This window comes from Leucopleurus acutus (genome assembly GCF_964270905.1).
Source record: "Leucopleurus acutus genome assembly, chromosome: 5".
Lineage (NCBI taxonomy): Eukaryota > Metazoa > Chordata > Mammalia > Artiodactyla > Delphinidae > Leucopleurus > Leucopleurus acutus.
In genome coordinates, this window is record NC_139147.1 from 47,853,546 (window position 1) to 47,880,418 (window position 26,873).

At 40.8% G+C, this 26,873-nt stretch overlaps 1 protein-coding gene across 1 annotated transcript; it reads left to right on the forward strand.

Moving 5' to 3' along the window:
* On the forward strand, positions 1-26,574 carry LOC309962579 (cell cycle control protein 50C-like; the record flags this gene model as incomplete). The annotated part of the gene is made up of 8 exons (XM_082840441.1): positions 1-29; positions 1,033-1,231; positions 4,841-4,951; positions 12,230-12,331; positions 13,596-13,683; positions 17,513-17,653; positions 23,142-23,351; positions 26,384-26,574. The coding sequence occupies exons 2-8, from the start codon at positions 1,040-1,042 to the stop codon at positions 26,572-26,574; spliced, it is 1,035 nt and encodes a 344-aa protein (XP_082696567.1). The 5' UTR covers positions 1-29; positions 1,033-1,039.
* Positions 26,575-26,873: the final 299 nt, after the last annotated feature.

Consider the following 26,873-nt stretch of genomic DNA (forward strand, 5'->3'; position numbering starts at 1 on the left):
CTTTGACTCTGAATTGGAAACCTCCCAGTGTAAGTAATTGCATTTGTTTTGTATTCTTTTAAACTAGGTAGATTTGCCAAAGTCATTGTCTTCTTTAATACAAAAATAGTCCAACATATGGCTTCTCTGCCGAATGTTAATAGAAAAAAGAAAATTAGAAACTCACATGCTACCTAATTTTTTTAAAATCCTAATTCTACATCTTAAATGCATCTTGAAGAGGAAGTAATTATTAATAGCGTAATGAAAATGATGTTAGTGGATTTCTAATAAGTGAAAAAAAAAACCCAATAATACCATATTGGAATATTGAACATTTAAGTGATTATCTATTTTGCTCTTCCTTTCTCTTGCATCATTTGGGCTACTTCAAAGCGCGTGCTTGAGGAAAGGTTAGGAGGAGATGTTTTTCATCCACGCTTTCTGCCAGAGCCTTTCTTATGGATGAAAAAATTGGAAACTACTGAGATTAGTCATCTGTGTTCTGCAATCCCTGTTTGCTTCTCCCTTCCTCATTATCACAAAGAGCAAAGTTAGCTGTAATCTGAGAGCATTTTCCCAACTTAGTTTATATTCACGTTAAGGGACAGCCACATTTGGGAAAAGCTGACAGCACTCACTTCTATTATTTGTATTAATCTTGAAGGATTTGGGCAAGTTCTTAAGGATAAATCCATTTTCGCCCTTTCAGGAAGGGTTGCCCTGAATTAGCCACCACGTCCCAGAAATAGCCCGTTGTAACTGCTTCCCAATGTTGCCATATGTTGGTTTATACAGACCTGCTGGAGACTCTTCCTCCTAGGCATGGCAGTTAGCACAACAAGTTTTTTGAGCCTACGTAAAACATACCCAACAATGGCTGATTGAAGGGAGCTGTGGAAATCGGGTCTGGTTAAGAAATAATTCCAGAAAGCAGAAAGACTTTGTGAGTGCAAAGGAAGATTCATGTAATTCTCAATATTACCATTATGTGGTATTACTCTGAGCAGTAATGTTATAAATGTCTCAAAAGTATATCTGGGTCACCCGCAGAACCACAATGAAGAGGAAATCCCAGGACTGCCAGTCCAGATTGCCAGACAACAGTGCCGTGAAGCAGCAGCAGTTGCCCGCCTACCGGCTACAGCTCTCAGCCAACAAAATCCTCTCCGGCTTTTTTGCCACAGGCGTGTTCTGCCTTGGAGTGGGCGTCATCCTTCTGTTGTCTGCAAAGACCATCAAGGAAGTAGAGGTGTGTCCCATCTCACTTTTTGGATGCAATTTCTAAGAATTTTCAGCTTTCGGACTATAAAGAGTGGTCAGTTTGAGAACCCAGCCCCCCAACAGGGAAGCAGATGAGACGGGAGCATCCCTTTTTCAGCTGGCAGGTGCAGATGGTGAAAGAGCCTCTATGTGGTGGCTTTGTTCATCCCTTCTCCCTCTTGAGGACAATTACTCTCACACTGGTCAGTTCAGCCACCTTTGTTTACAGGGACCTGGCAAAGTCAGGAGCTTTTTATGCTGGCAGAGTACCGAGCAAGTGACTGGTAGAGGCGGGAGGAGAGGCAAGACCAAATGACTGCCAGGGACCCGTGAATCATATCGGTAAAAAGAGCCAAGAGCCAAAGATATAGGTCTTAATTTTGCCCCACTTTCAAGCATTGTGTCTTTCCCTTTGCAAATAAATTCCGTCTGAGATCATCGCTTTAATCCGGGAAAGGCAAGAACACAAATCTTTCTGGCCTCTGAAGGATACTTAGCAAAATAAACCAAGTTCTACTCAGAGTGAGAAAAGTGGAAGTTGAGCAGTGAACCCCTCAGTTACAAGCCTTTTGCCGATTTGACAACAAGCTGTTGGAGGATGAGAAGCCCAGTAGCTGGTCTGGGGAGGGGGAGCTCAGATCTGGTCTGAGGCCATGCCCGCATTTGGTCTAATAAATTAAGTACATGTTTCATGCAAATCAGCTCAGCAGGTTATGCGACATCCCAGACCGTATGACCTCCACTCTGATGGCAGCCATGGAAAGCTCATGTATTCCCTCTCCCCGCATAGGCGAGTGGCAAAATTACCATGAAGGCCAAGTCTGTCAACCCTGATTTAACGTTCATGAGTGTCTGAAGGTGCTCAGAGTCCTTCTGGGTGTGTAGATGAGTAAGGTTTGTAAGAGTTGAACTCCATCCTCAACGACCTAACGATAGAGTAAGTAAGGTAGTGTGTGCTAAGAACAGAGAGCTCAGCCGCGGCTGGCTTGTTTGCCATATCCACAACCCCTTCCTTGCACGTCGCCAGTGCATAACAGGCACGCACTTACTCAAAGAATGGATTATGGCAAATAGCGAGGACTTCAAAGAAGAAAATTGCATTTTAGGTCCCACTCCTCCTACCAACACACACTGCTCTCTTGCCTTTCCACTGAAATTTTCTGTACCCCACCCCCCAGCTCCTGGCAGGTGCCCCTAAGTCCTCTTGAGTCCTCCAGGGTGGTAATGTAAACCACCAGCCCCCACCAAGTGAAAAAGGCAAAATGGCAGGAGGGAAGTAAACTTGCCTTGTTGAAGGCGATAGCAAAGTAATTGGCTTACAAGGTTGATATTCATTTCCATAAAGTTCATCCTGTTTACTGTTCTATTTTCTCCTTCACCAACCCCTTTCTTTCTGGTTCTTCTCCTCCCCTTCCCATGTCCTTCCAGCTTCCTCCCTTCTGGGCACCCATCCCCACCCTCTTTGAAGTGCAGCCTCCATTAAGAGACAGCAATTGCTGAATGATGTCACCTTAGCGATGTGAGGAGAACCTCACTCCATGGTTGGCCAAGGCCACTCTGCAAACAGCTTTCAACAGAATGATTTTATCATGATGTTAAGGGGATTTTCCAATTGACTTTTCTTTTAAGCCACTTCAGAGAGGACCGTTTCTAACACTTTGCTTTTATACAGGAAAATCAGAAACCACCCATAGAGACCGATCCTCTTTTGCAATGGAAGTGTTTTGTTCTAATGGGTGGTAAGGTGAATGTACTTAGATGCTTATATTTACTTAAATCATTCTTTAAGTATGCAGCAAGACTTGAACGGTTATTTTAAAAAATACTGATGCCTTTTCTGTTAGTGACACTGCATTCTAATTTTTTAAAAGCATTGAAGAACAGGGCTGTACCTAATTGAGACCTACCAATAGCACACTGAACTGTGACTGAGGAAACGGCTGCTAGTTAAGCCAGTCTCTGATCCTGAGTATCAGGATGTATCAGGATGTATAAGATGTATCCCAGGCCAGTGTGGTCAACACACACCTAGTAGAAGAGCTCGGAGCTGGCTTTCCTCTTCTCACTTAGCCCTGGGGCACACCGAGAATGCGCCCTTTTTGCTTGTTTACTTTAAGCAAGAATGATAATTCCTGCCTTTCCAAAATTCTGTGAGGACCAGACTATGATCTTTGCTGTCATTTTAGAGCTATAGGTTTGAGCAGCAAAAGTAGACAGTAGATCAAAGGCATGTTTCCCTCATAAAATGTTTAGAGCTAGAAAGCACCTTGGATATCATCTACTCAAAAATTACTTGATCATGAAAGACATTTTTTTCTAATTCGGCATTGATAGAACTCTCAAGAATCCATGGATTAGTGTGTATACTACTAAAATGACCTCACAAATCAATTAATTGCTAGCCAGAATGATGCTGATGAACAAAATGTGGGCCCTGGAACTGTTCTTCAATGCTTTTAAAAAATTAGAATGCAGTGTCACTAACAGAAAAGGCATCAGTATTTTTTAAAATAACAGTTCAAGTCTTGCTGCATACTTAAAGAATGATTTAAGTAAATATAAGCATCTAAGTACAATTAAGTAGCCTTTTGGCTAATCTTTAATTTAGTATCCACACTTTACCTCTTTGACTTCCAAACACCCAGTGGCTTTGCAAGCATTGAAAATTCCTTCTTTCTTTCTTGTTGCTCTTCTCTCCCAAAGAATCTAAAATCCCATTGGCAATTGACTGAAGAGAAAGCCAGTCCCTTGCTTCCCTGTTCCTTTCCCATTCCCAGACTTTTCTAATGACTCCTCAACACAGTGAGGAAAAAGCAGCAGCGACCAGCAGGACCTCACAACCACCGCTGGGAGCCTGAGATGAGTGTTTCCTGGAGCGGAAGGGAAATGCACAGCCTCGTGGCCTCTCTCTGAGCCCCCCTTCCCCACTCTCCTTCCAGCTCCGTCTTCACATAACTGAGTCCTTGAGGCAGAGCTCACAGGATTTGCCCATTCGGGACCCACTACCGTTTTTTAAAGAGTCCACTTATACCATTTTGCACAGAACTTAACTTTAAAAAATAATATAACAACATTTTAAAAACAATTGCTTCACATACATCGATAACTCTACATTTTGGAAACATTTTTTTTTCTATGTTTGGTCATTTTTAAAAACTTCCTCTAGATACCATGTAGAATAATTCACTAGTATAAATATTTTCCATACAATAAAATGGAAAAACAGTGAAGTGACTTTCCCATAACGCTGATTAGACTCAGGCTGCAGGCCCAGTTCTCATGAGTCACTGACTAATATTTTCCTAGTGGTAACTTTTTATGATGGAGGCATAAGGCTTCATCACAGCAGGTTACATAAATATGTAGTAGAAACCCTGAACTCCAAGTAAGTGGCAAAATGCAGCTGGGTCCCAAAATGAAAGGCTGTAAGGAGACCCACTCGTCCCACACATCCGCAGAGCTGACCTTGGTTCATGTCCCAGATAGCACGCCCTTGACCTAGAAAGCTTGGAGACTTTGATGGACTCAGGACTTTAATTTTAAGATATGTACTCACATCCCTTTTTAATTAATAATTATTATTTTCCCTGCCTGACAGATTAATTACACAGAAAAATGTGCAAATTGTGCAAAACTGCGGGAAAATGCCGCTAATTTTGACAAAGAATGCAACTGCTCTATTCCCTTTGTCCTTCCAGAGACAATGAAGGTAAGTGAGATTCAAGAGCCTTCAATTGGCTATACGCTGCTCTCCTCCTATTTAACATGTGGCAGTAAATTCATGATCTCCACCAAATGCTTTCCAAAACTGAAAATACAAGAAATAACGCAGGGTGGGAATGGGGGGCGGGGATCTTATAAAGTATTGAGTTCATGTTTGACTCTCTGCCCCCCACCCCCTTTTTTTTCTTTGGAATTTCATTCTTCTCCTTATGTCTAAATTTCCGGATTCTTTACCCACCCAGCTTTGTAACAATTCTTAACATCAATCAAACAGGTTCTATGCCAAATGTCAACACAGGAGGGGACCATAGAAATTACTGAATCTAACCACTCATTTTACAGTGAGATTAATGGGTTGAGAGGTTAAGTGACTTGGCCAAGGTCACACAGTGAGTTAGTGTCAAAGGTCACATACCTGGGACACTCCTTGTGTCCTCCCCTCCTAGTCATTCTACACATGCAGTTGCCTAATCCCTAAGGCGACTCGGCCTGGCTGTCAGGCACTGTGAGAAATGCCAAAGAAATATTAAGAGACATCCCTGCTTTGGGGCTGATTAAAGTCTCGTGTTAGTCCAGGTCCTCTGAGAAGCAGATGCCAAGACAGGATTAGACATGCCAGAGATTTACTGGGGGAACTGCCTGCAAGGGAAAATATGGAGGAAGCTGGAGGAGGCTGGGAGAGCTGTCAGACCACAGCACAGCTCTGACCCCTGGGAAGGAGAGGGAAGCAGAGTAGGAAGGAAGGAGGGACAGAGGGAGAGGAGGGTAGAGAGATGGGGAGGAGGGAAGAAAGGTCTTAGACTGCAGAGTATTCTTAAGAAAGTTTCAGCAACCCCAACAGAGAGTCCTTACCTCAGTATCCCTGTTGCTCAGCCATTGTCTGGGAGCAGCAATGGGAAGCACGGCCTTGGTGCAAACATAGGATGACCTCAGAGCACAGCAGCCGCGTCCACCCCTCGATTACGCTCCCTGCAGTAGGAGATCAAGAGGCACCTTTTCAGGGCCACCACAGTCTTACTAGGTAGCAAAGACTTGATCAAATGAAAATGTATTTTGAGACTTCCCTGGTGGCGCAGTGGTTAAGAATCCGCCTGCCAATGCAGGGGACACAGGTTCAATCCCTGGTCGGGGAAGATCCCACATGCCACAGAGCAACTAAGCCCATGTGCCACAACTACTGAGCCTGTGCTGTAGAGCCCGCGAGCCACAACTACTGAAGCCCTTGAGCCTAGATCCCGTGCTCCACAACAAGAGAAGCCACCGCAATGAGACACCCACGCACCGCAACGAAGAGTAGCCCCTGCTCGCCACAACTAGAGAAAGCCCACGCAAGCAACAAAGTCACAATGCAGCCAAATAAATAAATAAATAAATTTATAAAGAAAGAAAATGTATTTCCTGAAACTTTTCAAAGGTCCTGTCCTGTCCTCTGGACTCCGCACCTCTCCCACAGCACCTCCTCCCTAACCTGATCCGTCTCCCCTCCTTCCCCTGCGTAGATGACTCTGCATGTGATGTTTCACGTGCAGGCAGGCCTTCTCTTGAGCTTGTCACTGAACATCCCATCCTCAAGGCCTTGCTTCCTCCCCATACCAGACTCATCGTCATCTCCTGAAAAACCCTCCTTACTTCCCTTTCTGGGAAAGATCCCATCACCGAGACTCAAAATTTTCCTCCTTGACTTTACCATGCCCACTCCTTTCTCATCCAGACCTCTGATGTATGATTACTGTTCTGCAATCCCTGTCTCTCCCAACCACTTTCTCACTCCATTTTCTTGGCATCACCCCAGTTCAGTCCCTCCTGATCTAGCATCACAGCAACCTTAACTGCACATCTAGCCTTTGGCTTCTCCTACTTTTAGCCAATTGTTATTTGCCAAATCAGTAGACCACACCCTGTCCCCCAAAATGTGCCCTCTTTCAGATTACTTTTCAACACCTGAGGCCCAGTCACCTTTTCATCTTTATCTTTGCAGGAGACCTTGTACTCCTGCCAAACTGCCCAACTTGCTTTTCCATGATGCAACTCTATGTTCCTGCTGTTCTCTTGCCTAGAAAGTCTCCCCTCTCACTCCCACCCGTAAGATCTCACTTGTTTTAAGCCACTAATATCCAAACACTTCCTTGAGCCTCCTTTTCGCTCATGTCTCCAGCAAGAATTTGCCCACATTTGTATCCTGAGAGCGCTGTTTCAACTCTTCTTATGGACTTACAATCGCCCATATAATATCCTGTAGACTCATTTCCTCTATTCACAGGAAGCTCCCTGAGGAAAGGGACCATGCTTTACATGCCACACTACACAACTACACGTCCAGACGTATCTGCACTACATAGTCAACCTTCCCACCTGTTACCACAGGTGAACCACCCATGCTCTCATCTGAAGGCTCACCTTTCCACTTGTGTGATAGATGCTAGCCTTTCTTGCCTTTATAAGGGCTTAACTCAGCAGTTGTCATCTCTCTATATCATCAAATTTTCTCTCTACTGGATCATTCCCATCAGCACACAAACATATTATTTGACCTATCTTTTAAAAAACAAAAACAAAGCACTCTTCTGTTCTCCCAAATTTCCCTGCCCGCTATCTGCCTATTTCTTTCCTCGCATTAGCAGGGAAACTCCTCAGAGGAGTCATCTCTCTTGGGTATTTCCAATTCCTCTCTTCTCATTCTCAAAGACCCACCCATGGCCCTAACACTCAGTGAAATTGCGAGGTTACCAATGACTTCCTTGTGGATAAATCCAGTGCTCCGTCCTCAGTGCCTTGTCACACACTGGACACAGGCAATCACTCCCTCCTCCTTGACATGCTTTCTTCTCTTGACTTCCAGGAGACCTTACTCTCTTGGTTTTCCTCCTTGCCCTCTGGCTGCCCTTCTTTTTTTTTTTTTTTAATTTATTTATTTTTGTCTGCGTTGGGTCTTTGTTGCTGCTCACGGGCTTTCTTTAGCTGTGGCGAGTGGGGGCTTCTCGTTGCAGAGCATGGGCTCTAGGCGTGCGGGCTTCAGTAGTTGTGGCATGTGGGCTCAGTAGTTGTGGCTCGTGGGCTCTAGAGCACAGGCTCAGTAGTTGTGGAGCATGGGCTTAGTTGCTCCGTGGCATGTGGGATCTTCCCGGACCAGGGCTCAAACCCATGTGCCCTGCACTGGCAGGCAGATTCTTAAGCACTGCGCCACTTGGGAAGTCCCCTGACTGCCCTTCTTTGGTTCCTTTGCTGTTCCTCCTGTTTTCTCCAAACTATTTTTCTTTTTTTTTTTTTGCGGTACACTGGCCTCTCACTGTCGCGGCCTCTCCCGATGTGGAGCACAGGCTCTGGACGCGCAGGCTCAGCGGCCATGGCTCACAGGCCCAGCCGCTCCGCGGCATGTGGGATCTTCCCGGACCGGGGCAAGAACCCGCGTCCCCCACATCTGCAGGCAGACTCCCAACCACTGCGCCACCAGGGAAGCCCTCTCCAAACTCTTTATGTGGAGATCTGCAGGGCTTTAGTCACGGCCTTCAGTCTTCATCTCCACTCCATATGCACTCACCTCCTTGGAAACATCATCTACCTCCTAGGTTTAAATGCTATCGATTACCAATTCTCTGTTTTCTATCTCAGCTTAATGTTTCTAAAACCGAACTAATATCCACTTCTTCCCCTTACTTACTCTACGCCCATCCCCAGAAAAACCCTATTCCACCCACAGATGATCTCAGTTGAAAAGAACTCTGTCCTTCTGGTGCTCAGGCTAAAAGCCCAGGGGTCATTCTTGACTCCTTTCGTTCTTTCACACCTTGCATCCAATCCATCCTATTGGTTCTACATTCAAAATATATCCAGAGTCTGCTCACCTCTGCCCACCTCTGCTGCTACTAGCCAGCTCCATGCCACCCTCACCCCTCACCTGGATTTCTACAGTAGCCTCCTATCAGGTCTCCCTGTTGTATCTGCTCTCAGTAGAGCAGCCAGAGTGAACGTTTTAAAGTATAAGTCATATCATGTTATTCCTTTGTTCAAAAATCCCTGCAATGGCTTCTCTTTCTACTCAGTGAAAAAGCCTAAGTCCTTACAAGGCCTATGTGATCTGGATTCTTACTTCCTCCTAACTTCCTCTCTCCGTTCTCTTCCCCACCCCCTCTCTGACCACACCGGCCCCCTCATTCCTCAGACAAGTCAGGCATTCGCTTCTTCTCTGTACCTGACATCCACTCGGCTAACTCCCCTGCTGCCTTCAGGTCCGGTTTGGCTCAGCCATCACCTACTCAGGCCTACACTAGCCATCCTATTTCATACTTCATCCTGTCTGCTCACCTCACACCTGCACTCCTGATTCTTATTACCTTACTGTAATTTCCATTTTTTCCATAGTACTTATCACCTTCCAACTTACTATATAAATTAACAGTTTTTATATGTATTGTTTATTGTCTGTCTCTCACTATTGTATCCCAAGCACCTATAACTATGCCTGACACCCTGTAGTTGCCCAATTAATGTTTATTGAATGAACATAAGAATCTTTGCTTCCTTCACAGGGGCATAGCACAGTATATTTTACGTGGTAGATGCTTAGACAATGTTTGCCGAAATTTTAAATGAATGGAAAAAAAGATAAAGTGATAAATTATATTTCTTTATGCTCTAGGAAGCTTTGGTTTTATGTGTCCCTTTCCTATTTCCCCCTTGATCCCAGATGAAAGCATGTTGGCATCAGTAATATTCTGAATACATCTGTATCTCTAATCATTTTTGTAAGTCTGATGTAAATTATGAGAAAATTACTGAGTAGTACTTGAGTTGTAAGTGATATCTATATAAAGTCCCATGAGGGAAGTTTTATATCTGTGCTCTTTTGTTAAAGGTCAAAATTCTAGTTCTCTACAATTGTGTACTTTCTTGCCTTCCTCAACTCACCATGCTGCCCCCCGAAAGTAAAAGTTAGTGTTGCTTTTTCTTTTTTCTTTAAACATTAGATATTTATTTTCTTACAATTCTAGAAATCAGAAGTCTGAAATCAAGGTGTCAGCAGGATTGGTTCCTTCTTGGGAGGCACAGGGTGCTTAAAATTTTGAAGAAAAAAAAATCCAAAAGATAAAACCTTAAAGGGCTTCAAGTTCCCATCTGTCTGTGTCCTTTGAAATCCTAAAGGCAAATAAGTGTTACCAGCTGCTAACCATTCCTTTGAGGCAAAGGCTTTCTCATAAAAATCTAACCAAACTACTCAGGGCAAGCACAGAGCCTTCTGCCCACAAGTTCACACACATTACACACGCTAGATGACAGACCCACGCAAGGCTCTCTGCCTTAAACTAGGAATCCTGCACCAAGTACCACGGAAGAAAAGAAAACTATAAAGTGCATTGTGCCTCTAGGACTAATCAAAAGATGATGATCTTGGAGGCCTTGTAAAATCTTGGACAAAGAATTATTGAAAACAGTTTATTAAAACACTTCTGTCCCCAGCATGTGAGTGTTCTCTATTTATTTTGTCATGTTTATATGAGTATATACCTTTGGGTAAGTAGAATGCTCTTTTTAGCTTCCAAGAAAATGTATGGTAAGTTCCATTCCATGGATTTCATATTTTCTGTAGTTATGGGTCATCAGTAGAGGTTCCCTCCTTTAGTGAGGAAATATAATCTGTCATTCCTGCTATGCCTGGCTTGTTCACCTTCACATCCGTGCTCTCTGTTTACGATGTTGCAGCCCGCCTCTTAGGGCCCAGCTTCTCCCTTTCTCAGTGTTCCAGGGGCTTTTCTTTTACCAGGGACTAAGCTCTTCAGCCTTTGTTGTTTTCTGTAACTGGTCACACTTAACCATGACCTTTATTTTCAGCCTAACCTGGGTACCAGCTCCCATCTTCCATACCCATCCTCTTAAAGGTCCTCAGGGCAAGGCCAAATTTGCATAGCATAAAAGAATCAGTTGACTCAGGGAACTGTAAAGTAATACTTTTGTATTTCTAGCACTGAACATAGCACCTGACATATGGGAGGCACTTAATAAAATTTAGGCCTTCATATTTTTAGATGCATACCTTCATTATTTTGGAGGTAGGTAGAATATTAATTATAAATAGCTACCTTGGACATTTACATTTGCATCATATGTGCTGTTAGTAAAATCTGTATCAAGCCCACTTGGAGAAGTTCTAGGGGGCTTCCCTGGTGGCGCAGTGGTTAAGAATCCGCCTGCCAATGCAGGGGGCACGGGTTTGAGCCATGGTCTGGGAAGATCCCACAAGCCACGGAGCAACTAAGCCCGTGTACCGCAACTACTGAGCCCGTGCTCTAGAGCCCGTGAACCACAACTACTGAGCCCACATGCCACAACTACTGAAACCCACACTCCTAGAGCCCGTGCTCCGCAACAAGAGAAGCCACCGCAATGAGAAGGCTGCGCACCACAACGAAGAGTAGCCCCCGCTCGCCGCAACTAGAGAAAAGCCCTCACGCAATAATGAAGACCCAATGCAGACAAAAATAAATAAATACAAATTAAAAAAAAAAAAAGGAGAAGTTCTAGGGCCTTGGTATTTCACCATGAATGTAGAAGCACAATGGTAGCCTGTGATTGGGCAGCCTCATTCGGCAAAATCCATGAAAACGCCCATCTCTCATGGCCACAAGGCTACTTATTGCTAAGGTGAAAACCACCTTTCTTCTAGATCAGTGAACTATTCCATCTTTTTGTCCATAACAAATGGTTCACCATTTCTTAACCAAGTATAATATGCCACAGTACTGTGCTAGATTCTAGCAATAAAAAGACAACACCGGAGCTGGACACCAAGGAGCTGGGCTTGTGTCTTTCACATGGGCAGTTGTAAACATGCACCTAAACATGCTCAGTGGCTCCAATTTTAAATTGTGTTTCATGGATTTGCTTTGAGACCATGTGAATTTGATGCTTACCACAACCTCTAGGCAAAGGATCTTTCCTAGTATTGCTGGGAAATATTTGTGAAATCAAATTTTATATATTGAGAATACAAAGGCTAGTTATAAAATTTTTTCAAGGCAGGAATGTGGTAGCCCTTACAAAGACATTAAAAATAAGTTATGTAGTCATTTTAATAATTTTGTGTAGACCAGGATTTTCCAATGCTGATTTTTAAAAATAATTTCTTGGGTTTCTATCTGATATAAAGAAACTTTCAGTTCACATCAATATTTTTTGGTACTACTTCTTATATTTTAAAACTCCTGTCCATGTTTATTAATATTTCAGTTTATTTTTCTCTTTTCTTACATCTTGCTGTTCTCCTCTACAGGGTAATGTTTATATGTACTACAAATTGTATGGCTTCTATCAGAACCTCTATCGATATATTCTATCCAGAAGTAATAGCCAACTGGTGGGTACAGATGTAAAGGTAAGGCTTTATTTAACTTGGTATAATACTCTTTTTTTTTTTTAAGCCAGATGGATCTTTCAGTCTAAAAGACAGTATGGAAAATAAACTCAAAAGCTAAGTTTTTACAAGACAGAAATGCTCATTTCATTCTTGCATGAACTGAAGGGGCTGAGTATTCAGGATAACTGCTGCTTTCCCTCTTCAGAGCAGGAATGTGAATCTTGTCCAATTAGATGTTTAGCCTTTCATGCACCAACCATTTTTTTATTTGACAGCATTTTATATTAAAACCAGATACATATTGGACTGCCCAGGTCTTGGTAATAATGAATGTGTCAGAAGGGCAAATCTTCAAGTACCTTTCAACCACAATTCAGGATTTATGTTTCTCTTAATAAAGTTGATGGCATACTGGAGCTTCTTCAAACAGTAGAGTTTTTTGCTTCTTTGAATGACTGACACATCGATTAGATTTCAATATTATTTTCTCATACTTAATTTCTGTAGTTATCTTTAAAGTTGCCTATTTTAGTTGATGGATGTACCAACCCTTTTGACAGTAACCTTGAGGGATTGGTTTCAGCCTCGCTCACTCTATATCCACCATTGTCCTTTGTATAACTGGGGGCTTCAGTCAGCCTAGTTTAAGGAAACTGGGCTCTACTTGATTGAATAAAAGCCTTTGGTTTAATGAATATTCTTTCAGACCTAAGATTACAAAATTTAACTCTTGGTAAATGATATTCAGCATGCTGACAAGAAAAGATAGAAGGAAACCTTTTCTATACTGGCATTATATAAAAGGGATAACCAAATGGTTTTTAGCAGCCACTCTTTTTAAAATGTATTCTTGTAGTTAGGTGGGTGGATTTCCCTGTGATAAGTCATCCAACTGTAGAATCACAATTTATATACTTTTTAGAATATAAGTTACACTCCAATAAGAAAAAGCTTTTAAAAATATATTCCATTGTGGGCTTAGTGTGGTATTTAGCACAGCAAGCAAAGTAAAATTTCTTCCTGCAGACATATTTGGTATGCTATGTACTGTTAATGAGGAAAGAAACTACACACATATGCACGTACACACATACATATCTCCAAAACACAAAAATTGTCTAGTCTAGGTCAGCCAGCCGCCTGGGAACAGCAGGTAGCAGCCCATAATCTCGATCTGTGCCAGTGGAGCAGCATGGGTTGATTTACACTGCCAGTATTTTCACTTCCAGCATTTTAAGAGATTTTACCAAAAACACTTCTTCCTGTATCATTTCTCATCCAGGATGTTAGAAACTGTGCTCCATTCAAAACCTCCCACAATGGGATCCCCATCGCTCCTTGTGGTGCTATTGCCAATAGCATGTTCAATGGTAGGTGTCTTTTCCTATCTCCATCATCTTCCGTTTCATGAGTGTGTAACAATCTAAATATCCAGAAGATTACTCCTGTAGCTGAGTGGCAGTTTATTTTTTTTAACATCTTTATTGGAGTATAATTGCTTTATAGTGTTGTGTTAGTTTCTCCTGTAAAACAAAGTGAATCAGCTATATGCATACATATGTCCCCATATCCCCTCTGTCTTGCATCTCCCTCCCACCCTCCCTATCCCACCCCTCTACGTGGTCGCAAAGCACGAGCTGAACTCCCTGCAACAGGCAGCTGCTTCCCATTAGCTATCTATTTTACATTTGGTAGTATATATATGTCAATGCTACTCTCTCACTTCGTCCCAGCTTACCCTTCCCCCTCCCCATATCCTCAAGTCCATTATCTATGTCTGTGTCTTTATTCCTGTCCTGCCCCTAGGGTCATCAGAGCCTTTTCTTTTTTTTTAGATTCCATATATATGTGTTAGCATACGGATTTGTTTTTCTCTTTCTGACTTACTTCACTCTGTATGACAGACTCTAGGTCCAACTCACTACAGATAACTCAATTTCGTTTCTATTTATGGCTGAGTAATATTACATTGTATATATGTGCCACATCTTCTTTATCCATTCATCTGTTGATGGACACTTAGGTTGCTTCCATGTCCTGACCATTGTAAATAGTGCTGCAGTGAACATTGTTGTACGTGACTCTTTTTGAATTATGGGTTTCTCAGGGTATATGCCCAGTAGTGGGATTGCTGGGTCACATGGTACTTCTATTTTTAGTTTTTTAAGGAGTCTCCATACTGTTCTCCATAGTGGCTGTACTGATTTACATTCCCACCAACAGTGCAAGAGGGTCCCTTTTCTCCACACCCTCTCCAGCATTTATTGTTTGTAGATTTTTTGATGATGGCCATTCTGACCGGTGTGAGGTGTTACCTCATTGTAGTTTTGATTTGCATTTCTCTAATGATTAGTGATATTGAGCATCCTTTCATGTGTTTGTTGGCAATCTGTATATCTTCTATGGAGAAATGTCTGTTTAGGTCTTCTGCCCATTTTTGGATTGGGTTGTTTGCTTTTTTTGATATTAAGCTACATGAGCTGCTTATATATTTTGGAGATTAATCCTTTGTCAGTTGCTTCGTTTGCAAATACTTTCTCCCATTCTGAGGGTTGTCTTTTCATCTTGTTTATGGTTTCCTTTGCTGTTCAAAAGCTTTTAAGTTTCATTAGGCGCATTTGTTTATTTTTGATTTTATTTCTATTTCTCTAGGAGGTGGGTCAAAAAGGATCTTGCTGTGATTTATGTCATAGAGTCTTCTGCCTATATTTTCCTCTAAGAGTTTTATAGTGCTTGTCCTTACATTTAGGTCTCTAATCCATTTTGAGTTTATTTTTGTGTATGGTGTTACGGAGCATTCTAATTTCATTCTTTTACATGTAGCTGTCCAGTTTACCCAGCACCACTTATTGAAGAGACTGTCTTTTCTCCATTGTATATTCTTGCCTCCTTTGTCAAAGATAAGGTGACCATATGTGCGTGGGTTTATCTCTGGGCTTTCTATCCTGTGCCATTGATCTATATTTCTGTTTTTGTGCCAGTACCATACTGTCTTGATTACTATAGCTTTGTAGTATAGCCTGAAGTCTGAGAGCCTGATTCCTCCAGATCCATTTTTCTTTCTCAAAATTGCTTTGGCTATTTGGGGTCCTTTATGTTTCCATACAAATTTTGAAATTTTTTTTCTAATTCTGTGGAAAATGCCATTGGTAGTTTGATAGGGATTGCATTGAATCTGTAGATTGCTTTGGGTAGTATAGTCATTTTCACAATGTTGATTCTTCCAATCCAAGAACATGGTGTATCTCTCCATCTATTTATGTCATCTTTAATTTCTTTCATCAGTGTCTTAGAGTTTTCTGCATACAGGTCTTTTGTCTCCATAGGTAGGTTTATTCCTAGGTATTTTATTCGTTTTGTTGCAATGGTAAATGGGAGTGTTTCCTTAATTTCCCTTACAGATTTTTCATCCTTAGTGTATAGGAATGCAAGAGATTTCTGTGCATTAATTTTGTATCCTGCTACTCTACCAGATTCATTGATTAGCTCTAGTAGTTTTCTGGTAGCTTCTTTAGGATTCTCTATGTATAGTATCATGTCACCTGCAAACAGTGACAGTTTTACTTCTTCTTTTCCGATTTGGATTTCTTTTATTTCTTTTTCTTCTCTGATTGCTGTGGCTAAAACTTCCAAAACTATTGTTGAATAATAGTGGTGAGAGTGGCAACCTTGTCTTGTTCCTGATCTTAGTGGAAATGGTTTCAGTTTTTCACCACTGAGAACGACGTTGGCTGTGGGTTTGTCATATATGGCCTTTATTATGTTGAGGTAGGTTCCCTCTATGCCCACTTTCTGGAGAGTTTTTATCATAAATTGGTGTTGAATTTTCTCAAAAGCTTTTTCTGCATCTATCGAGATGATCATAAGGTTTTCCTTCTTCAATTTGTTAATATGGTGTATCACATTGATTGATTTGCGTATATTGAAGAATCCTTGCATTCCTGGGATAAACCCCACTTGATCATGGTGTATGATCCTTTTGATGTGCTGTTGGATTCTGTTTGCTAGTATTTTGCTGAGGATTTTTGCATCTATGTTCATCAGAGATATTGACCTGTAGTTTTCTTTTTTGTGACATCTTTGTCTGGTTTTGGTATCAGGGTGATGGTGGCCACATAGAATGAGTTTAGGTGTGTTCCTCCCTCTGTTGTATTTTGGAAGAGTTTGAGAAGGATAGGTGTTAGCGCTTCTCTAAATGTTTGATAGAATTTGCCTGTGAAGCCATCTGGTCCTGGGCTTTGGTTTGTTGGAAGATTTTTAATCACAGTTTCAATTTCAGTGCTTGTGATTGGTCTGTTTGTATTTTCTATTTCTTCCTGCCTCAGTCTAAGAAGGTTGTGCTTTTCAAAGAATTTGTCCATTTCTTCCAGGTTATCCATTTTAATTGGCATATAGTTGCTTGTAGTAATGTCTCATGATCCTTTGTATTTCTGCAGTGTCACTTGTTACTTCCCCTTTTTCATTTCTACTTCTGTTGATTTGAGTCTTCTCCCTTTTTTGCTTGATGAGTCTGGCTAATGAGTCTCCCTAGGCGGGAGGGGGGGTGACGTTCAAGTGTAGGGCGGGGCCTCTGCTTAGGACCTGCGGGAAAGGGTAGCTGCAGCACTTGAAAAGGAGGGCGTCTGGAGTGTGGCGTTCCGGAGTTTGGAGGTAGGGCCCTGGGTGGGGGTGTAGAGGCGAGGCTTTGGCTCTGCGCTGCAGGAGGGAGGCTCTGAGGGCAGAGCATTAGGCCCAGGAGCCCAATAGGCTCCCAGGTGCCTAAGTGGACAGGGAATGCGCTGGCCGCATTCACTTCCGTTCCTTCACGCTCCTCCCCCACCGTCTCCCCCAGGGTCTCCCGCATCGCTGCTGGACCCCTAATCGTGGGTGGGTCCCACTGGGTGTAGGATGAATGGCAGTTTTTAAAATACTGTTTGTATACATTATCCACTGATTTATGATATTTCATTTGCAAATAAGTTCTCCCTTACCAGAGATTTGAAGTAGTTAGGAAACATGAGTCAAATGGAGTCTAAGAGTATTTTTCAATAATTGGGGCCTTAGCAAGAAAAAGAATAGTCTTCTGATTCCAGCATCTATGCCATGTAGGCGTGTGGAGAGTCTTCAAACCCTGCTTTTTAAGCTGTGTCCGGTTGTGCACTTCCAAGTGTGGCAAAAAATGCTTACTTGAATCTAACACAGTTTTTAATTTCCCTACAGACACCATTATTCTTTCTTACAACCTTAATTCATCTATCCATATCAAAGTACCAATGATAAGGAGTGGAATTACATGGTGGACAGACAAGTATGTCAAGTTTCAGAATCCAAGTTTCCAAAATCTTTCTAGTGCATTTGCAGGTAAGATCCATACATTAGCTCGATATTCTCCTCTCTTTATAGAAACTTTGGTTTTGATGTGTGGGGGCATGTTTATGATTCCGCCTTGTTTACTTCTTTGCTGACTAGCTTTTGGTTATAATATTTCCTACCTGTGGGCACCTCCATCACATATCTTTCAGAAACATGAAATGATTGGTACCCCAGTTCCTTCTAGTTTACCATTAGGAAAAGGCAATGTTTTAAGAAACTTGTTCCTTCATCTATAATTATGTGATCATTAATTTACTGTTCAAACTAGTGCACTTTTGAGAGTGAAAGGGGTCCCTAGAATAACTAAAGTTATATATTAATTTGAAAGTTTTATTTATTGATCAGTAAATTGACATTTCCATATTGATGGGCATAAAAAAGAATTCTATTACAAACTATTTTAAAAATGCAATTATTTCAAAAATTAAAATAATATATCTGTGTACATTAAACCAACTTAAAAAAATACTTTAAATATTATCTAAATGCTAAAAGATAACATAAACAGAATAATTATTCTGGATACAGAGTCACACACTTTAATCAGTTTCGATCTTCATTTCATGCGCCTGTATTTTTCTAATGAAAAATTTGGGGTTTTGTATTTTTAAAAATATTTTCTTAAAATATTTTTAATTTTTTCACAAAATTGTCTGCACTCTTTTTTTGAAGTGCATTTTGTGGTTAATCAGTTTCAGATTGTTGCACCTTTAATTGATTCTTCTCTTTTGAACATAACTTTTTTTTAACTGAGAAAATATCTAGGACTTCCCTGGTGGTGCAGTGGTTAAGAATCCACCTGCCAGTGCAAGGGACACAGGTTCTATCCCTGGTCCAGGAGGATCCCACGTGCCGTGGAGCAGCTAGGCCCGTGCGCCACAATTACTGAGCCTGCACTCTAGAGCCTGTGAGCCACAACTACTGAGCCCATGTGCTGCAACTGCTGAGGCCCACACGCCTGGAGCCCAAATATTTTTATAGGCAAGGTCTTTTTTTGACTTCACAATTTTTCTATCTATGATTTTTTTGAATGTTTTACTAAATTTAGATGCTATGAAATCTTAGATTTCCTGGATATCATTTAATTCTCATCAAGAAGAAAATTTTATCCAATTAAAATAGGAGCTCCATCAAAATAGTTTTCACATAAATTGAGATATTTCAAAGCACAATTATAGAATTTAAAAATTAAATCTTGTACACATTTTGAACTCTCATTGTATAATATGTTCAATTGTTCCCTTGCTTTTATAGGGGTAAATTTCAATATCTTCTTGTTTGCAAACTTGATTTTCAATAATTACAATTAACTATATCCTCAAAAACTAAGGTTTGTGGCATTCCATGTGTAGAATACTTTGTCTAAAACTTTACAACTATTTTGAATAAAATTCCACAAAAACTTAGAGGGCTTATTTACCAAGAAAAAGTTCAGGATCATTGTAGGACATATCATTTGATATAGAAAACAGTTCTTTGAAGGCTCAAACATTTCTAAAATTTTGGTTGATGATTTGTAGCAAAGACAGACCACATGTACTCTCATGCTAAAGCATTTCTTTAACATCTTTGTCATTGTAAAAATTTTGCAGTTCATTTCCTCTGTGAATATATGAAAATATTTAAATTTGCACAACTACAGCTCTGTTTTTGATTAACAAAATGTTGTAGCTTGTTTGGATACAGTTGTTAATTATATATGTTTCACAACCAATTTTAAGCCCATTTCTCCATAAATCTCTCAATTTACTAAGAAAATATCTTTACTCTGATGTTGTGCTCCACCAAATTTGCATTTATGTTATCACTATAAAACCAAAATATTTACACTTGATTGTTGAATTTTTTAACTGAATTTATAGTAATATTTATAATCATGTCAGTTTTATCTTCCAATACTGAATATTGAAAAGCTTTGCCTTGATTCCATGAAGAATCAAATAAAAAAAAATCAAACCAATGTATTCAGATGGATGAATACATCTGAAGACATTGATTTAAAACTGCTTTCATTTAACTGTTTACGAGGTTCTTTTTGTGCTCATAGAGCCAAAACATTAAAGTTTTCCTTTGGTTATAAAAAAAAAATTGGTAAAAAAGTGAAACTAGAAGGAAGCTTATTTGATCTAAATGAAAAGTCATGCTCACATAATGGTATACAAGTGGACTTTCTGTAGCTCCTTGAGGCAAAGCACTGTCTTTGAATACACTCTGTTTTTTCCCACATCTTTATTGGAGTGTAATTGCTTTTAGAAATAAGTGCAAACTTTTGAAGTAGACTCTGATGTTCTTCAGCAATTTATGTCTTTTGATTTTTCCCATGGTCATTGACATCATGATGGTTCCCGTGGTGGGGGGTATATGTCAACCAACATTGCAAGTATCACATTCATCAACTTTCTTTAAAAAAACTGTGCTTAATTTTTCATTTAACATGTATGTTCCTTGTTTTAGCTCTTCACAGCCAAAAGGATTTACTAGCAAATAAAAAACTGATACCAAACAATAAGGTAGTTATATTTTTACACCATATAATAAATAACACTGTTGCAAGAGAGTTCAAACTACTCTCAGCAAGACTGCTCAGCATCTATTTTTCACACTACATCTTGTGCCTATAACATAATCTGTAATATCCCACATTTCCCACCAGCCCCACTGACTTGCAGCCTGGCAGCTCCACATGTCTCACAGACCAAAACATAGGCTGTGGCCTAACGGGCTGTACTGTCAAACTGTGGCAGGGGTCACAGGGATATGTTATGTTTTGCTATGAAGGGCCACTGGTTATCTTTCATTAATTAAAGTAAGCACTCTGTTCACTGTACATGGGTATCTCACTACTAGCTAAGACCATGGCTGAAAGGATGAAATTATATGTACATTATTTGCTTGGGATAAGTGCTAAATCAGATGAGATAATGGACAACAGACATAAACTGGGACTGTCTTAGGCAAACTGGCATGTCTGGTCACTGTATCTGTAATTAAATTCCCAGTTTTTGAAAGGAACTTGGCAATATGCTATTGTTTTGTCTTACCATAACCACAAGCATATAACGCAAAGCATCCTTGGCTTTCTCTTATCTCCTACTCCTACTCTTTCTTACTTCTATTGTAAGAGTTACCATGTTTTATTATAATTATCTATTTGAATGCTTGTCATCCCCACTTTATGTGAACACCTTGAGGAAAGGGATTAGATCTCATGCTATATCCCTGGTGCTTGATATAAGTGAGCAATCAAGAAATACTTATTGTTAAGTGAATGGATGAATACCAAAGACCCAGCTGAACTTGGAAAATGAGAGAAGTTGATGCTTCTTACACCATGCTTCTCATACTCTCTGGAGACATGGGATGGGGTAGGATTAGGGGTTGATACGGAAAGGCATGCTTGAACCTGCATTTTTCACTCCCTGGGTGACTTGGCTATCACTGGCCTATAGGACATATTGACTTGAGCAGGAGCTCTGGCTGAAGTAGAGAGAGGGTGAGGTCCCCATGTAGGTACCAAAGGCAATTTTGATTTCGATCAATATTCTTCTAGCAATAGCAATCGAATTCTTGGGAAGGGCCAACGTCACCACAGTTTTTGGAGAGAAAGTTTCTCCAGCAAAGGATTATTTCCAGAGGAAGCATAAGTATACCAACATACTTCAGATTAATCCAGCCAAATTTAGCACATGCTTTTATAAGCACTACAGCCCATGCTTAGAAAATAAGACTGGATTTCTTTTAGGAGAACATAGTCAGTTGTCAGAGGTGAGAAAGAATGGTCTCCTACAAATAGTAGAACCAGTTTTATGCAAGTAAAAAGTTCACTGGACAACTTCCTCTTGTTGATTATTTTAAAATTCAAAATGCTGTTTATTATCAACTTCTGTCAACTTTCATTGGAATTGCTCATCCCTTTATCAAGCATTGATTGAACACCTACCATGTGCCAGGCACTGGACTAAATGCCAGTGAAAAAACGATGAGGAAGACACTGAACTTAAGAGTCTGCTGTTGAGTGGGAGAGACAGTCATGCCCAGGGCGGTAAAGTGGGAAGTATGAGGATGAGAGTAAACTCAACAGACTTCACCCGGTGCTCCCAGCATTCCTACAGCACAGCACCCAGACCTACCAGGCTTCCAGGTTTGCAACACCTCTGTTCTCCACCTTCTCCCTTCTACAAGTTCTTCTTCCTTGCTTCCAACTTCGAGCTCTTAGGTACAGGTCTGCAGGGAGTATCCATGCAACACGATCTTCATGTACTTCCATAATCATTTCCTTAGAATATAGTCCTAGAAGGAGAATTTCTGGGCCAAAATGGATGCAAAATATATTCAATCTTTTTTTTAAAATATTTATTTATTTATTTATTTTGGCTGCGCCAGATCTTAGTTGTGGCACGCAGGATCTTCGTTGTGCCATGCGGGCTCTTCATTGCAGCATGCGGGACTCTTTAGTTGCGGCATGTGAACTCTTAGTTGTGACGTGCATGAGGGATCTAGTTCCCTGACCAGAGATCGAATCTGGGCCCCCTGCATTGGCAGCGTGGAGTCTTACCCACTGGACCACCAGGGAAGTCCTCAATCTTTTGCTGCATGTTCCTAGATTGCCAAAAATGTGGTTAATCCACACATCTATCTGCTCTGTACAAGAGTTCCCATTTCCACTGCCTCATCAATGGTTGTCATTCTTTTTTTCTTTAAATATAAACCTATTTTTAGGTGAAATGGTATCTTGTTTTAATTTGCTTTCTTTACCTTACTAATGATGTTAAAGAAAATAAACATTCCCCATGATGCTATCACCGAATACCACCACTATTATAATTTTGCTGTACCTATTTTTTCAATGCTTTATTATACATTTTATATATTTGAATACATAATATACATATGATATTCTGCTTTTTTTAACCCTATGACAGTATCATCAGCATTTCCCCCCACATTTCCTTAGAGTCCTTATAACCATTATTTTTAAAAATTTATTTATTTATTTATTTATTTTTGGCTGTTTGGGTCTTCGTTGCTGCGCGTGGGCTTTCTCTAGCTGTGGTGAGCAGGGTCTACTCTTCATTGTGGAGCACGGGCTCTAGGCGCGCGGGCTTCAGTAGTTGCGGCACGCAGGCTCAGCAGTTGTGGCTCGTGGCTCTAGAGCGCAGGCTCAGTAGTTGCGGCACACAGGCTTAGTTGCTCCATAGCATGTGGGATCTTCCCAGACCAGGGCTTGAACCCGTGTTCCTTGAATTGGCAGGCGGATTCTTAACCACTGCGCCACCAGGGTAGCCCATAACTATTATTTTTAATGGTTGTGTACTCAGGTAGCTTACACACACACACATACTTTTTAAAAAAAAATTTGTAATTTTGATTCCTCTTTCCTCAAGCATACGGAAGTTGTTTCATTCTCTACATTTTAAGAAAAACTAAAGGTGGTAGATGATTTTACTCAACCACATCCATTGTTAACTTTCCACAGGAACCACAAAACCTCCGAACTGGCCTAAGCCTGCCTATGAACTAGATGAAGAGGATCCAGGAAACAATGGCTTCATCAATGACGACTTCATTGTGTGGATGAGGACAGCCGCATTTCCCACTTTCAAAAAACTGTACCGCCGACTCCATCGAATAGAGCATTTTACTGAAGGCTTGCCTGCTGGTAGTTATAGTTTCAACATAACCTACAGTATCCTTTTATTCCAGTTTTCTTTCTGGGGATGAAGGACAATCAGTGTCCATCTGGATACTAGTTGTTGAACTATTTCATTCTATACCTTTCTATTCACCAATCGAATCTGTATATATGTAAAAGAAATACATATTTATCTTATAGGCAGTACTGTCACTTCATCACCATATAGTTTGTCTCCACTTTATATATAATTAAATGTGTGTTGTTGTTGTTTTTAAAGGAACAACAGTCAATAGCAGTATCAGGTAAGTAGGTATGGATAAGGAGGGAAGGGCTATTTCTGTCCCTGAGGAAAGATTAAATAACACTGGGCCTAGAGATCGAAAACAATGAGGAGAAGCCTGCCGTATAGGATGGGATGACATGGAGGACCCTGGAAATAAAGAGAGAGAGGTTTACTAAGAAGTAAATTTGAAATATGGACTAAAAATAATGAAAACTGAGACAGATTGTAGAACCTTTTATTTTAGGCAAAAGTAGCATAGACTAAGGGAGCCCTGGAATCAAGGGCAGGTTACATTCATCCAACCCACATGAGCCATGCTACAAGCTCTGCAGTGAGGATACTGTGTTCTTTCTCTATTAGGTACGAAGCCAGCTAGCAGGAGCCAGTGCTTTGGTTATGGACATATGGTCCACATTAGGAGACATACTTTAATATGAGATTCTGAAATGTTTTCACTTAATTTAAAAATACAAATGTAACTCTTGACTTAAGAACAAAAAGGACTTAACTTCAAAATGACACCAAACACTATCTTTTAAAAATTATATATTTAAACACAATTTATACTAACTCTGGTCTTCAGACTTAGTTTTGAAGTCCCTTTCTGATTCTCCCTGAGGCAGAATTCTCTCAGAGGCAGGTCTTTCCAGGACTTGTACACAGCTTTGAGACGTCAGCCTGATTAGGCATCAGCAGCCCCGTAGCATCTCAGGGCTACCGGCTAGGAGTTTTTCACGGGGCCCCCCAGCCGGCTAGAGGATCTGTACACCAAACTGTCTACCTCCTTTGTTTCTTTACCTCTCAGGGGGCTTGACTGAGAGATTCTTGGGTCAGTGAATAACAACGTGTGTTTCAGTTCAACGCTCCATCTTTTCTTCTTTTCTGTCCTAGAGCAAAGCATAAATGTCTCCACTCTGACAGGGGAGTGGGGACGTTCCTTGGGCAGAGATACCCCCACTGATGTGACACCATCTCTACCTCTCAACTTATTGCCTCCTTTTGTTTACTGACCAGGAATATGGTTTGCCTTCAGCCATTCCTTTAGCATGGTCCCTAATTCTAGTCTATGAAAAGGAAAACCAGAAATTGCTCTGTCTTGTACAGCATTGTATGTACAGATCAAAGAGTAAGCAATAAAATATTACCTTCTGAATAGGATTTCAGCAACCCCTCTCTCTCCCTCCTAGAAAATTTGAGATTGAAAATTGCTTGGCAATAGTCTGTCAAGTTGGACCTTCTGTTCCCATCAACTTTTTCTGTGATTGCCCTTACGAGTAAAGCAGTTATGGTAGCAATCAAGACACAGGAAAAAAGCCCATCGTGTACTGCTGCCCTCATAATGCATTTCAGTGAGTTTAGGGTTGAGGAGAAGACAGAGTCCATGCTCCGAACAAAGGAGACACTATCTCTCTGCTTGAAACATGCCTTCCTTGGGCATCTTCGTTCACAGTCGTATTTTAATGCTGATAACTCTCAAATCTAAATCTTTAGCAAAAAACCTCAGTCCAGAGCTTGAGTCCTATGCTTGCACCACCTGTGTTGAACCCTTCCGTCCAGCCTCACTGCCTGGCTAATATGCAAGGAGAACTAAGCCTGAGCTGCAGAAAATGCTACCACTTCTAAGGGAGAAAAGACCCACTGTGTGAGGAAAAGACCCTCTTAATGGAACAGTCAGGCAGCCGAGTTGAGATGGCGCCCAAGGACCTGGTGACAGTGAGGAATTTTGATGGAAAAGAAAGAGAACTAGCTTTCCTAATAAGTTTGCGCCTTTAAATAGTATGTTGCCAAGTGACTTGAGGCCTTTTAAGAGCTTTGCTGGGAAATGCTGTTGCTATGAGAAGCCTTTATTTGTTTATTAGTTTGGTTTACAAAAGGCACCAGATGTTTAAAAACCTCAGGCCACATGCATGATCAAAATGACATCATTCAAATGCTAACGATAGCAGAGCCAGTTTAAACACTTTCTCCCCAGCAGTGAGGGATGCTGGCCTTTTCAAATCTCAAATGAATGCACCACCTTTAGTTTTCCCACCAAAAACGTTTTGCCATCTATCTCACTACTTTTTTTGCTCTTCACTCCTCTTGAAGAATTTTCCAAGAGGTAGGAATTCATACCTTAGCCTATGAAGGACTTTAGCCTACCCTGGGTATTCTGATGCTTAAACGCAAATTTAGGTTTGCTGCAAAACCTATCTGTAGTCTTTTCATTTCCTTGGGTTTAGAAATTAACTATATTTGTTCACTAGTGAGTTGTCTATAAGTCATTCAGATCTATCTGTGTCAGAATTTCTTTCATAGATTACAACTATTTAGAGGGAAGACTTGTTTTTACTTAATTTCATTCCAACAAAATACAACGTACTGCTTGGTAAAGATTAGACTATATGAAATTGAATAGTCAACCATTTTTTACCAACAAAACCAGCAGTATTATACGGTTCAGGACTTCCCTGGCAGTCCAGTGGTTAGGCCTCTGTGCTTTCACCGCACGTTCGATCCCTGGTCAGAGAACTAAGATCCCATGTGATAAAAAGCACAGCCAAAAAAAAGAAAAAAAAAATATATATATATATATATATATATGTGTGTGTGTGTGTATATATATGTCCGTGTGTGTATATATATGTGTGTTTGTGTATATGTGTGTGTGTGTATATATATGTGTGTGTGTGTGTGTGTGTGTATATGTGTGTGTGTGTGTGTGTGTGTATATATATAGTTCAACCTAATGTATTTAGGATATGTAGTGGTAGAGCTGAGAAGTGCTGAGACAGATCCTTAACAGGTTTTCTTTTCTTAGACTTTCCTGTAAACAGGTTCCAAGGAGAAAAAGCAGTTGTTCTTTCCACCCTGACATGGAGTGGAGGCAGTAGCCTTTTCTTAGGTCTCGCCTACATGGTGACAGGAGCTGTGACCTGGTTAGCCTTCTTTTCCATGTTGGCAGTTCACTTGAGGCTGAGAGAAAGGAAAATGTTCTTCCTCCAGCAGTAAAGTCAGACTTTAAAAAGAAGAGCAGAAAACACAGAAATGGACGGTGAAGTAATGGAGCCAAAGATCTCAAAATGACTGGGATGTTTCATCAAGCGGAACTGGACTGACTGACCAAGTTCAATCCCAGATAGATAAATAATGAGAGCTTCAGAGTGAAGAAAAAGAAAAAGAAGAAAAGGAGGAGGAGAAGGCATAATTAGGTATAGTAAAATGTCCTTGGAATGGGGAAGATAAATCATCCTTGAGCTCTAAACCAAGTCTCGGGAGTTTATTTGAAGCCCTTGTGCCTGAAAGTGGGG